At 40.0% G+C, this 13,846-nt stretch overlaps 2 protein-coding genes across 3 annotated transcripts in view; one reads left to right on the forward strand and one right to left on the reverse strand.

Moving 5' to 3' along the window:
• Nucleotides 1–954: 954 nt before the first annotated feature.
• Nucleotides 955–13,708, reverse strand: LOC142760084 (uncharacterized). 2 transcript variants are annotated; one of them, XM_075863005.1, is made up of 8 exons: nt 13,551–13,708; nt 11,559–11,843; nt 9,290–9,421; nt 5,977–6,135; nt 5,784–5,899; nt 4,120–4,225; nt 3,061–3,189; nt 955–1,120 (listed from the first exon to the last, which is right to left on the reverse strand). In XM_075863005.1, the coding sequence occupies exons 2-8, from the start codon at nt 11,820–11,822 to the stop codon at nt 1,079–1,081; spliced, it is 948 nt and encodes a 315-aa protein (XP_075719120.1). In that variant the 5' UTR covers nt 11,823–11,843; nt 13,551–13,708; the 3' UTR covers nt 955–1,078. The 2 variants fall into 2 exon arrangements, with proteins under 2 accessions (XP_075719120.1, XP_075719119.1); XM_075863004.1 differs by having other exon boundaries at nt 13,481–13,708.
• The window catches only part of SANBR (SANT and BTB domain regulator of CSR), a 58,916-nt gene continuing 58,761 nt past the window's right edge, over nt 13,692–13,846 (forward strand). Inside the window, exon 1 of the mRNA XM_075863000.1 lies at nt 13,692–13,789. The gene's annotated coding sequence lies outside the window, so the exon portion shown is untranslated. The remainder of the gene's footprint in view (nt 13,790–13,846) is intronic.

Consider the following 13,846-nt stretch of genomic DNA (forward strand, 5'->3'; position numbering starts at 1 on the left):
CCATACTTTGTATGGGAGCACGGCCCGAAAATGCGGCTGTCAGTCAGCGGCCGGCCGTGCCCGCAATCGCGGGCCGTGATTGCGGGCACGGTCGTGTGCATGGGGCCTCACTGTGGTCCCAGCTGCCTTGAGATCATTAACAAGCTCCCCCCGTGTAGTTTTCGGCTGAGCTCTCAGCTTCCTCAGGATCAAGGATACCCCACGAGGTGAGATTTTGCATGGAGCCCCAGATCGATGTCGATTGACAGTCATTTTGTATGTCGTCCATTTTCTTACTATTGCACCAACAGTTGTCTCCTTCTCTCCCAGCGTCTTACTTATGGTTTTGTAGCCCATTCCAGCCTTGTGCAGGTCTATGATCTTGTCCCTGACATCCTTAGAAAGCTCTTTGGTCTTGCCCATGTTGTAGAGGTTAGAGTCAGACTGATTAATGGAGTCTGTGGACAGGAGTCTTTTATACAGGTGACCATTTAAGACAGCTGTCTTTAATGCAGGCACCAAGTTGATTTGGAGCATGTAACTGGTCTGGAGGAGGCTGAACTCTTAATGGTTGGTAGGGGATCAAATACTTATTTCTCTGTGCACAATGCAAATAAATATATATAATTTTGACTATGTGATTTTCAGTTTTTTTTTAAATATAATCTATCTCTCACTGGTAAAATTAACCTAGCCTAAAAATTCTAGACTGTTCATGACTCTGACAGTGGGCAAACTTACAAAATCAGCAAGGGATCAAATACTTATTTCCTCCACTGTAGCTATATCGCTATGTGCTGTGTAAATGAATGGGGAGAAGTGTATGACGCCGATTGACCACTGATTGGTCAGCGTCATACACTTCTGTGCATAAAGCTAATATAGGTCATAACTCTGTCAAAAATGATCTAAATAAAAAACACTGCTCTTATCTACATTACAGCGCCGATTACATAATGTACAATATAGGGCACTTATAATGTGGTGACAGAGCCTCTTTAAGGAACATTGTACAAATTATTACATAGTCATAAAAACATAACCGCTGCAATACGTTTCTGCGCAATGAAGTCCATGCTGTTTTTTGGCTTTTTTGGTGTCATTTCTGGTCCCTGTTTTTGTCCACGATTTGCAATTTTTCCTTGAGAAAACAAAAAACAGATGATGAATTCCTCTATTAGGATGTACGTCAACGTAATACATGAATAATAATCAACAAAAAAGTTGGAATATATAGCTAACCAATATAGGACACAGGTTTTTTTCAGGCAATAGAGTAACGTGCAGGTCTGAATTAAGCTCACATTTCAACCACTTAAGTCTTGGATCACTTTCACACATACAGGTAGTAATGCAGCAGAAGGCAGCACCACATAAGCCACATGTAAATACATGGAGTTTTTGCTCCAATTGTGGTTGTGATTTTATATAAACAAAATATTTCACCTTTAAAATCATGGGGTCATCCTGCTTTTTTTTTCATAAATATACTAGGCATAGGGTCCGCCCTACTGTTGTGCAGAACACATGGATCTGAGCTTTTAATTACATTGTAAATTATGTTGTTAGCATTGCCCATATCATAATTTAAAAATTGGTAGGTTAATTGTAAAGTAAATAACTAGGCCGGATTCATACAGGACACTTTTTAAGTGTTTTGGGGTTTTTTAAGCCAAAGCTAGAAGCGAATCCCAAAGTTTGGAAAAGTATATATTTTTTCCTTGTTTATGTATCCACTACTTGTTTTGGCTAAAATAAAGATGGTATCAAAGACTGCGCTGTGGGAACCTGGATTTCCACAAGCGTGGTTGTCCTCCCCTAAACTTCATAGGACCCATCACATATTGTTTCAGAACATGAACCACCAGATACACTGGTCGGCCAGTCTGACCCTGTGGTAAAGTATACTGGTTTATAATGTGTGGCGATTTATGCATCATACATATGTTACAGTGTAGTGGTAGAAAGAGGACAGCGAATGTCTTCTAACTGTCACTTCCATGAAATAAGGCTATATTTTCTCATTTATAGTACAATTATATTGTTGTTTTTTTGCCAAAAATTAGAGCAGAAATTATAAGACAAAAGTAAGAAAACCTTTCCTTAAAGAGGCTCTGTCCCCACATTATAAGTGGCCTACATTGTACATGATGTGATCGGCGCTGTAATGTAGATTACAGCAGTGTTTTTTATTTATGCTGATGACTTTCTTAATGGACAACTGGGCGTATTTTACTTTTTGACTAAGTAGGCGTTGTACAGAGGAGTGTATGACTCTGACCAATCAGTGACCATCATACATTTCTCTCCATTCATTCACACAGCACATAGTGATCTAGCTAGATCACTATGTGCGCGAGTACGCACACACGCACGCGCGCGCGCGCGTTACAGAAGTGTCCTGACAGTGAATATACATTACATCCAGCCAGGACGTGATGTCTATTCATAATCCTGACACTTCGGTAATGTTTGTGTTAGATTTACAGCAAGGCAAGCGTAATCTTACGAGATTACGCTGTAAATTCATTTAAAACGAGATTACGCTTGCTGTGCTGTAAATTTCACACAAACGTTACCAAAGTGTCAGGATTCTGAATAGACATCACGTCCTGGCTGGTAGTGATGTCTATTCACTGTCAGGACACTTCAGTAACGTTAATATGTGAGTAAGTGACTGCACATAGTGTATGATGCTGATTGGTTAGCGTCATACACTTCTCTCCACAACGCCCACTTGGTCAAAAAGTAAAACACGCCCAGTTGTTCATTAAGAAAGTCTACATTACAGCACCGATCATATTATGTAGGAGATAGGCCACTTATAATGTGGTAACAGAGCCTCTTTAAGGCTTCACGCAAACGGCCATAATTGGACACCCATAGAAATGCATGGTGTCTTACTGTACCTCGAATTCATACAGAGGCATGTTGTGGCATGCTCCAATGGACCATGCTTCTAGATGATCAAAGTTCTGCACATATGGCACCTGACTGAGCAATGTACCACGACACATGGAGTCCCACACAGGACTCTGTGTGCCGCCCTACAGCCTTTCGTGCTAAATATTTGTGACGTACTTGTTCCTGGAGTTGATGTTGAAATCTTTGGCACATTGACTGCAGTTCTTCTATTGTCCTGTTCTTTAATTTTAGTTGGAATTTGCTGTCTTCCAGGGCTGACATCAATGACTCACACTTCTTACATTCCTGTAAGAATAGAAATGATATTTTAAGCTGAATGCACTATATTGTCTACATACATCTACTGGTAAAATTGCAAATATTTATAATCTTCATTCTTATAAATCCAGTTTTACCTGTAATAATTTACTTCTAAGTTGAGTGATCTCAAAAAACGGGCTGGTGGGGAGGGACAGAGGATTGTGATCACCCGATCTAGTGATCGGTATCAATCCCAGCGATCAGACCCCCATCAATAAAATGTTCATCACCTGCAACTATTCAAAATACTTCACTAAATTACTTGTTGGATCTAATTGGCAAGCAATTTTTTCACAGACAAGTACTGCTAAGCAGAGTCTCTCTAAGTAAAGTACCTCCTACTCAGACAAATTACATTAAAAAAAACAAAGCTATAATCATACACTGTGCTGCCTATTAAAAGCAGAGCAGAAGCACAGTGTGAGTATACCCAAGTGATATGGCATGTCCCGCAAGTTAAGAGCCTGGGCTTCTGCTTCTGAGACTCAATTGTTGACGGCAGTTTTGACAGAAGTGATTGCCTTTGTATGGTTGCAGCAATCTTTGGTTTAGTAATATAACGGACTCCAATTGTGCTTATTGTAATATTCTACTGGGTCCAAAAGACACATTTTAAGATAAATTGAGGTAATCTTTAAAAATGTTGCAAGAACTACCACCAATGGTAAGGTCCAGTCATCAACTTGTTCTCGCTGGTGAGGCCCCAGTAGGAAAAGATTGAGAATCCCCGCTCTTCTATAGCACCCGCTCACTATGTAATATACCATGTACACAATGGCCATGCACTGACTAATCTGGTTTTCCTGAATAATTGATTTCCGCATATCCTATACAGAATGTGATAATAATATTTCCAGATCACATTACTGAAACATCCATAGTGACAACATTGGTAAGCACTGGTGGAGATCTTACATTGGTTGAAACGTTATCTCTCTTCAGCTGTCCTTGAAGCACATTAGATTCCTCTGCTAACCGCTTCAGTTCCTTCCGGAGTTCTTCTATCTGCTTCTGATGTTCCCTATGAAGACACACAAGTAACAATTTATGTCTTCATTCAAAATACAGGGCGATTCAGAGGTCCACAGACCAAAAACTATTGGAAACCAAAGTCTCCAGACCTATGGAATGTGTTTGGGATTATTGGATTGTGAGAAGCACAATATAAATTCGATGTGTGCCCAAACCCACCAATTTCGGGCAAGACCGAACAACCATTTTCTGTGTATGGCGGCGTCCTGACACTTCCCCCAACGTCAGATGTAGGGGGAGAGAATGATCATCTGTGTCCCTGCAACTTTGTTGCAACAGTTGTGAAGGGGGGTGCTTTCCTATTCCTATGTGTACATAGCGAGGCCCATAAAGACATGGGGCAGATTTACTAAACTGTACGTTTTAGACAGTGTAGACCAGGCATTCAGAAGATGCAACAAATTTATCACAGTGGTGCATGCTGTATGTTAATTTGGTGCATCTTGGTAGACAATTTTCTCCTCCTTATACCACCTTTGATTTTGCCTGATTTTTGGCACATTTTAAGACACACCTTTTTTGCTTATTCCCGCCCCTTTTTCAGATTTCTTTTTAAGCGTCTAGAGAGGTGGAAACATATGTTTTAAAATGACCACTGTGATATCCCCACTTATAATGGGATGTGGAGTTGTCAGTGGAATGCGCTGGTGGGTTACCTTTTGGGTACCAGTGCATGTGATGATGTCACAGGGTTGATGTCATAATAGGTAAAGTCAGTGACAATATCTTATGTGTACTTTAAGGACCCAGAATGTGGGCTGATGTCACAAGTAGGGGTCTGGTGGGTGTTGACGTCACAAAGGGTGCCAGCACAATGAATTGAGTTGCAGGACCCACAGCTGCTAGATGGCCACGGCAACTGCACAGATGTTATATTCTCTCTTTAAAGCTTTGTAGCAGATGATTAAGGGAGTTAACAGGGAAATGGGATGGTGGGTGCCCTTTAGGGCAGCAGTGCATGTGATGACAGTATAAGGGTAGTAATGTCATAGGCCCCAGAATAGGTAGTGAAGTAAAAAATCATGATGTCACAGTATGATGCGCGATGAGTGGTGACCCCAAAATGGGTGTCGTCGTCGTCCCCCCGCCAGATTAATTTACCTCTAGGACCATCCAACATGGTCTTCCCTGCTTCCAGGTGCAGACACCAAGGGGAGCGTGATGCCCCCCACAGTGGCCCCTTAAGGCTCAATAACAGGTAATGATGCCATAGACGTGACGTCAAGGGGTGGCAATGTCACAGTTTTAGTCAATGGGGGATATTGCAGTTGGTCAGAGACATGGCTGGTGCTACATTGCAAACGTTGGAAGGCATGACGCAAGTGTATATACTACATAAACATACTGTATTACCACTCTGGAAGGATGCTATTCCATAAAGATATGGTCAATTGGCGCCATCAGAAGGTGCATATTCAGCCCCCATAAATGCCAATCACAAATGTAGTGCCTGCGATGGTTTGTTCTGTCACTGCACCTTCGTTGTTGTATAGTGTTAGAAATGTAATTGAACATTTGAGACAAAATATATGTTGTGTGAATTGTACCATGACTTGTCTTTGAAGAGCTCTGAGATCTGCTGCTTCAGTTTACTAATCCTATCATCCCTTATGTTTACTTCTATTCGGCTTTGCTCCCGGAGTGATGTGAGCGTCTCTTCATACTTCATAAAGGAGGAACAATGGCACGTTAATTTATTAATATCATACATAAAGGTGACATGTGACCTATTACACATACTTGATCCTTCAGTTCCTGGTTGACATTTTCATAATGCTGGATACTTTCCTCTAATAGCTGATCCTTCTCTTCCACTGTCCGCCGGCTTTGCTCCAGTGTCTGCCTGGTGATTTTATGGGTATTTATTTCATGCTCCATGTCCCTGGTAAACTGCAGAGTCTGCAAAGAAAGAAAAGGGCATTACAAATAAAGTAAATACCAAAAAATAGCTGAGCAGCGGCCCTTAGCACCCAGATTCCATTTTTCCTGTAAGTGAAGAACATCAAGTGATTGCTATGGGCAACTTCTCCACTCTCTAGGCCTCATGTAAACAGACTAACAAAATGGATGTGTTGTTAAGAGTCAATCAGCTTGTGATCTGATTGGTTGTTATGGGCACTAATTCTCATTTTTATAACATCCGCCATGTGCGGGTTTTTTTTACACGGTGGAAAGTGCAAACTAGATCAAAGGTCCTACACTTTGTGAACTTGGTCTTAAAAGGAATGTCACCAGGTAATGCTTTAAATAAAGTTATCACGTTAAACATATTTTTTAAGAATATTTGGTGAAGTCTTTTTACATTTTCTATGTCATTATTTTTTATTAGCAAATAATACTAAAATCTTGCAATTCTCACTCTGGCCACTGAGCCTCACAATAGACTGACACTTCCTGTTCTGGAGAGATCACTTCTCAGCAGTTATCTCATTATCATCACAGGCTGTATAACACAGGATACACCATTGATAATAATTGATAGACGAAACTCTCCTCCTACTCCCTCCCTGCACAATGACCTTTGCACAGGCCACAGAGCATGCCTACAAAACTCTCCCATAGAAGTCAATGGGTCAGATCCAGACTATTTTCTTATGTGGTCCATGTGGCTGCTGTAAGACATATCTCGAAAATGCTGTTAACAGCAGCTCAGGCAAGATGTCTCCCCAATAATCATAGACCGAAAATAGAATTTAAAAAAATCTACAATCAAAAAAATAAAAACAGAAAGTAGAGTAGAAAAAAAAAAAATGTTTTATGGTCCCGTTCTGACGTTCCGTCGGAGCTTCCCTTCAGAACGAGACCCTGACTGAAACAAATGGAAACCGTAGGTTTCCGTTTGCATCACCATCGATTTCGATGGTGATGTATCCGGTGCCAATGGTTTCCGTTTGTCTCAGTTATTCAAGGGTTTCGTCGTTTTGACGGAATCAATACCGTATGGTTTCCGTTTGTTTCAGTCGGGGCTCAAATTCTGACGGAAAGCTCAGACGGAACGTCCGAATAGAACCCTGACGCAGATGTGAACGAAGCCTAAGCTGGACATAGATGTTAAGAATTTTAACAGACAAAAAGATCAGATACAGACAATTCTCTAAAGATCTTAGATAATGACTTCAACACTTAGATTATTCTTGCATGAGAATAAAATAATTAAACCAAAGCTTTATCCCTCCTCTTAACTCTTTACAAAATCCGAGCAGAGCCTAAAGGTGCCTATACACAGAAGATGACAGTTGGCCAATTTCGTCAGGATAGGTCGACGATGTAGTGTGTGGGCGTGTCCTAACCTGGCAGATGTTGGGGGAAAGAAGGATCGGGCATGTTAGATTTCAACACGCCGGATCCTTTGTTCCACCAGGAGATAACTGATGCCAGAGCGTGCACGTGTTTGGGGGAGCGTACGCCCAACAGCTATCTAGAGTATAGGACCACCTTAAGAGCTAGCACTGAATGGGTTATTGCTCATAGTGCATAGAACTGGGTTTCGGAAAGTATCCTGCTGATGAATGAGGTTAGCTGTGCATGGTTAATGGAAGCTCCAAATGTCATAACTCCATTTATATTGATTTACAATAAAAAATAATGGCATGGGCCATATTTAGCCTATCCCTTGGGAGCATTTCATAAAAATGAAATCAATAATGGCTGACGATACTACTGAATCATCAAGCCAGACTATTATTCATCACTTTCCTCTAACGCTTGGAAAACGTTTACTAATAATTCTATATTAAAATTGCATAGAAAAGCTGACCCCGGACACCGCCAACTACGCATTTCAGAATTTCTTTAGAAAAACATCGGTAGACCAATGCTGAGTCATTCAGACTGTAAACAATGCAAGTCTCCGACAACCCAAGGCACCCGCCTGCGTCATGAATCATTATTTATTCTAAGATATATGATATAAAACCTTATTCATGGAAGCAGCGACATGATCTGTATGTCTGTATAGAAATGTCTAGAATCTGGATGTCACCAGCTAAGACAGTGCAATCGGGTTCTCCGGTTCTGCTCGTCGGGAAACAACAAGGACTAGTGTCCCCCAAACTAGAGATGAGTGGGTGTCCTAGTGGTCAAACCCACCGATCCAAAATGATGACTGTCCATGCATTTCAGATGTTTTGATAGATAGATAGATAGATAGATAGATAGATAGATAGATAGATAGATAGATAGATAGATAGATAGATAGATAGATAGATAGATAGATATGAGATAGATAGATAGATAGATAGATATGAGATAGATAGATAGATAGATAGATAGATAGATAGATAGATATGAGATAGATAGATAGATAGATAGATAGATAGATAGATAGATAGATAGATAGATAGATAGATAGATAGATAGATAGATAGATAGATAGATATGAGATAGATAGATAGATAGATAGATAGATAGATAGATAGATAGATAGATAGATAGATAGATAGATATGAGATAGATAGATAGATAGATAGATAGATAGATAGATAGATAGATAGATAGATAGATAGATAGATAGATAGATAGATAGATATGAGATAGATAGATGGATGGATGGATAGATAGATAGATAGATAGATAGATAGATAGATAGATAGATAGATAGATAGATAGATAGATAGATAGATAGATAGATAGATAGATAGATAGATATGAGATAGATAGATATGAGATAGATAGATAGATATGAGATAGATAGATAGATAGATAGATATGAGATAGATAGATAGATAGATAGATAGATAGATAGATAGATAGATATGAGATAGATAGATAGATAGATAGATAGATATGAGATAGATAGATAGATAGATATGAGATAGATAGATAGATAGATATGAGATAGATAGATAGATAGATATGAGATAGATAGATAGATAGATAGATAGATAGATAGATAGATAGATAGATAGATAGATAGATAGATAGATAGATAGATAGATATGAGATAGATAGATATGAGATAGATAGATAGATAGATAGATAGATAGATAGATAGATAAATGATAACCACAGGAGAGCTTTAAAAACAAATTCATAATCTGTAATTCTGCTATACCTTGGTCTTCATGATTTCATTTAACTCTGTCACCGTATCGTCTTTCTCTTTAAGAGATGATTTCATCGAGAGAATTTCCTTTTCTAAAGCTTCTATTTTTCTAAGGAACAAATTTTCTTCATTATAGGATACCTAGGACAAGAAAAAGGTTCTTGGTCTCCCTGCTGATATATACTGGCTTTATAAGTAATAATGATGAGTGTTTATTATCAGACGTGCCCGCTTTATTAACCCCTTAATACCGAAGCAATTTTGTAAGATTTTCCATCGTCTCATTCAAAGAGCTATACTTTTTTTATTTTCCCGTTGACAAAGATGTATAAGTTGTATTTTTTAATAGCACCATTCTGGGGTACATATGATTTATTAATGAACTTCTATTAACTTTTTTGTGGGGTAATGGAAAAAAAAACCCAGAAATTTCACCATTCTTTTTTGTGTCTTAAATTTACGCGTTTACCGTGAGGCATAAATAACATAATAACTTTATTCAGCGGGTCGTTACGATTGCGGTGATACCAAATTTATATAGTTTTCTTATGTTTTACTACTTTTACACAGTAAAAACACTTTTATTTTTTTTTTTAAAAATACTTGTTTTTGTGTCGCCATATTTTAAGAGCCATAACTTTTTCTTTTTACTTTGTAAGGGGAGAATGTGGGCTTTTCATTTTTTTAACTTGGGATTTTTATTTCTTTTTTAAAGCGAAAGAGATTTTTTATTAAAAGATTTTTTCCAAAAGTTTTACAGCATAATAACCAGTACATCACAGAAGAGTACATTTACAGTAATAGCATAAAATAGGGAAGATGTCGTTCAATTATATAACCGAGATAGAACTAATAATTATTTCCCTATTCTTTTTCCTTAACCTTGTTTTTTCTTCCCAAACCAAATTACCACAAGCTCCCGCGCTGGAAAAAAAAAAGATTAAATTAAATATAAATAAAGAAAATAGGAAAATAATTTATTTATTACTTATTTGTTAATAACTTTATTAAACTTTTTTTAGTCCCACTATGCGATCATGTGATTGCTTTTATAATACACTGCAATACTCCTGTCACTGCTAGGCCATTCTCCAGAAATCGGATTTAGGAGACCAGGTTCAGGCCAGGTGTCGGTACACATATGAATCAGATCAAGCGGAGTCAAGATGAACGCCATGTCTAACACAGGACAATTACACAGAATAACAGGAACAGATGCCAGGAACCTCACCACCAGGGCGGATAACCAAGCACTGTTATAGCAATTAACCTTTAAGGGCCTGGGAGAATGATGTCACATGCTGCGTCGGGGTCTGATCCTGCGATTGGAGAGAGCCATGGCATCCTGTATCCATGGTGATGCCACAGCTCCGGATATGCTGACACACTGTCCGCTAAGCAGAGAGGACCCAGCAATGTGGCTTACAGTGCTCCTCAATCAGTACAAGTCTAGCTTTGGTTCAACCAACGCGTATACGTTTTACAAAAACATGGGTTACTATCAGCAAAAGCACCAAGATGAACAGGCAAAGGGAAGAATTATAGGAAGCTTTTTAAAGCCTGAAAAATAGGAGAATGTGATATATTCTGGGGTTCTTTCAGAAAAGTGGACGTACGGTCCTAGAGGTGAGAATGTAAGGAGAAGGCAAGTGTAATTATGAAAAGTTGGGAATAAGTGTGGGGTGGTATCTGGAGACAAATGCAGAGACATGGAGGGGCCAGGTTGTAGGGAGAGGCAGTGCTGGAAGGATAAGAGATGTAATAGTTGGGCAGCAAAGTTGAGGATGGATCGAAGGGGTGCAAGTTTAGGGCAAGGCCACCGAGGAGGGTGTTTAAGTAGCCTATGCGAGATAACATCAGGGAGTGGACAAGCATTTGGTTGATGAATGAGGAAGGAGCAGATTCGGGAACTGTTTTTGAGTTGGAGGCGTCAGGCGGTGGTAAGGGCTTGTATGTGTTGTCTAAAGAAAAGAGCAAAGATCTAGCGTTGTCTACAGGCTCTACAGAGAAAGAGGCCCCCATCAGTTTGGTCTCATCCTCCACAATGTTAGCTAAGAAGACAGGAAGGAACCAGCTGGGGCAGAGGGTAAACATGCACCCATTACTTCCTAGATGCCGGGCAGAATGGTAAAGTATAGGGCCCTCTGTATGACTCTGCCTTTGCTTAGGTTGTATCAATAAAGTTGTCACATCTGATATATGTTCTTGGCCTTCCAGCTTAGGAGACATATAGTCCTATATATGACGGGGTTGTAAGAAAGCCACGAGAGGTTCTTACCTGAACGGCTTTGCTGACAACACTCCTCCCAGGTTTCTCAGCTTGCACAATGGTGGGAAAGCTTTTGGATGTCTTAGTGACCGCCACACTACTCACTGATCTGACATCTTGAATTCCCAAACCTATGCCCGCGATGCTGGGGAGACTTTCTGACTTGTTTGTCCTGATTGTATACAATGATCGTCTTAAGTGTGGCATTACAGGTCCCAGATCTGAGGACACTCTTCCAGTCATTTTTGGGTCCCTTTTCTGCCTGGCTGTCATTTCCGCACAGCATCGATGGCTCTTCACAGTTGTAGGGGGTAAATTAAGAATTCATTATAGGTTGTGTAGATGGGAGAATTGCTCGAGGACAATAACGTTAACCATACAGTATATCTACCTTAAGTAGATAGCATTTTATTATTCATGTCCACTTAAAGGGGACATCCTGTCAAAACGATCTGATGTTATAGATACACGTGAGAAGATCATTGACTGATCCTGATTTCCAGAATGAATCGGTTCTATAGAGAGCTCAGACCCCTTTGGTACTGCACAGAGATTTCTGCTGAAACATCTGACACATTTATTTGAATGGCACTATGTTTAGGTTTTCTAACATGTATCTATAAAAATATATGAAGATCGTTTTGACTGTATTATAAAAATTATATGTAAGTCAGTACACTTTGCTAATGCTTAACCCGTTTCCGACCGCTCACTGTCTTTTGAAGTCGGGCAGTGCAGATCCAAGAGTATACAGTAACGTCTTTTGGCGTCACTGTAGAAAAGGCTTCTGAGCGCTCATGCTCTAAGCAGGAGCTGTTACTAACAGCTCCTGAACTTACAGCAGCTTCCTAAATACTGCTGGGATCGGAGGTACCTCCGGTCCCAGCTGTTTAACCCTTTGATCGCCATGGTCCAGGGCCGTGGCACGATCAAAGGGGACTCCCTTCTACGATCGTTTCACCGTTAACCCAGTGATGCGATCAGAGCCTGGGAGAACTCTCTGCAGTCAGTCCTGGGGACCTAGAAAGGACCCCAGGGATGTCCATTCAGTATGCCTGATAGTGATACAGTATAATGTATTAGAATACAGGAGTATGCTGATACATTATAAGTAAAAAAAAAAGGTGTTAAAAAGTTATTTCTTCATGGGATTAAGGAAAATATAATAAAAAAAAATTAAAGAAATGTCCACAAAAAAAGTCATTATTTAGCAAAAAATGTATTTTATTGACCCTAGCAAGAAACCTACACATATTAGGTATCTATATGGGCGTAATAACCTGAAGAATTAATTGAACATGTTATTTGAACGAAATAAAAAGTAAACAAAAAAACAATGGCAAAAAAAAGAAATCACTTTTTTCTATATTCACGCTGCAAAAATAAATGACAGTCATTTATTTGTATTCCCAAACTGCAGGAAAAAAATTAAATTTCTCCCGCATAAAACAAGACTTCATATAGCAGCAGCAATGAAAAAATGAAAAAGTTACGGCTGCTGAAACGCAGAGAGACGAAAACGAAAACGTGTAGCTGGTCATTAAGGCCCTTTTTAGGCCCGGTCATTAAGGGGTTAAAATAAAATCACAAACATCTATTCTTTATTACGCGCTGGACTAAAGTCCCCGATTTACTGTCCGTAAACGTACGGAGGGTTGAGCGCCATAGACGTCTATACATTTCATGACTTGGAGTTGCCCCTTATCTGTAGTTCTGACTAATTAGACAATAATGACCATGGGGCAGGAACACGTCAGTGATCACAAAGAAGAACATTACAGTCAGCCTCTACTCTGCCTGAAATGGCTGATACCAGAGAACAATAGGCTGCATTCAACTGCACTATGGGATGACTCTGAGCTAGACTTTAGCGGTAGTGTCCCGGCATGGCTACCGGCTCCTATAGAAGTATAAGTCACAGCTTGTATTACCAGATAAAAGCCTGGACATGAAGTTCAACAGAACATGACGACCCCCTTCCCTGTGTGCTCCCACGTATACCGGCCTCGGGGGTCCTGGGTGTGCCCTGGATATAACGCGGCGATATTCTCCGCCCTGTCCTAGTTGCTAGGACACGAGAGGACGCTGCACGATAGCCGCTGCACTGCGGCAAGGCAACCAAACACTGTGCAACCAACCCCACTACATGACGTCACGTTCTGTTCCATAATATCCCAACGCTCCCTGGAAGATTTCTCAATGTCCGTCTTGGCAGCGGAAGCATCCCTGCCTTCTTATTGGTTAGTATCTTTGACTTTCCTAACGCTGATTGGCCGACTGGATGACAGGTGTGGTAC

This window comes from Rhinoderma darwinii, chromosome 4 (genome assembly GCF_050947455.1).
Source record: "Rhinoderma darwinii isolate aRhiDar2 chromosome 4, aRhiDar2.hap1, whole genome shotgun sequence".
Classification (NCBI taxonomy): domain Eukaryota; kingdom Metazoa; phylum Chordata; class Amphibia; order Anura; family Rhinodermatidae; genus Rhinoderma; species Rhinoderma darwinii.

Excerpts from the sequence above, each read along its gene's own strand:
- LOC142760084 (XM_075863005.1), bottom strand. The coding sequence starts at position 11,822 with ATGACAGCCAGGCAGAAAAGGGACCCAAAAATGACTGGAAGAGTGTCC. Across the intron at positions 9,422-11,558 it reads TTGTCAGCAAAGCCGTTCAG|GTATCCTATAATGAAGAAAA; the intron begins GTAAGAACCTCT and ends TTCTTGTCCTAG. Across the intron at positions 4,226-5,783 it reads CTCTTCAAAGACAAGTCATG|GGAACATCAGAAGCAGATAG; the intron begins GTACAATTCACA and ends GTGTCTTCATAG.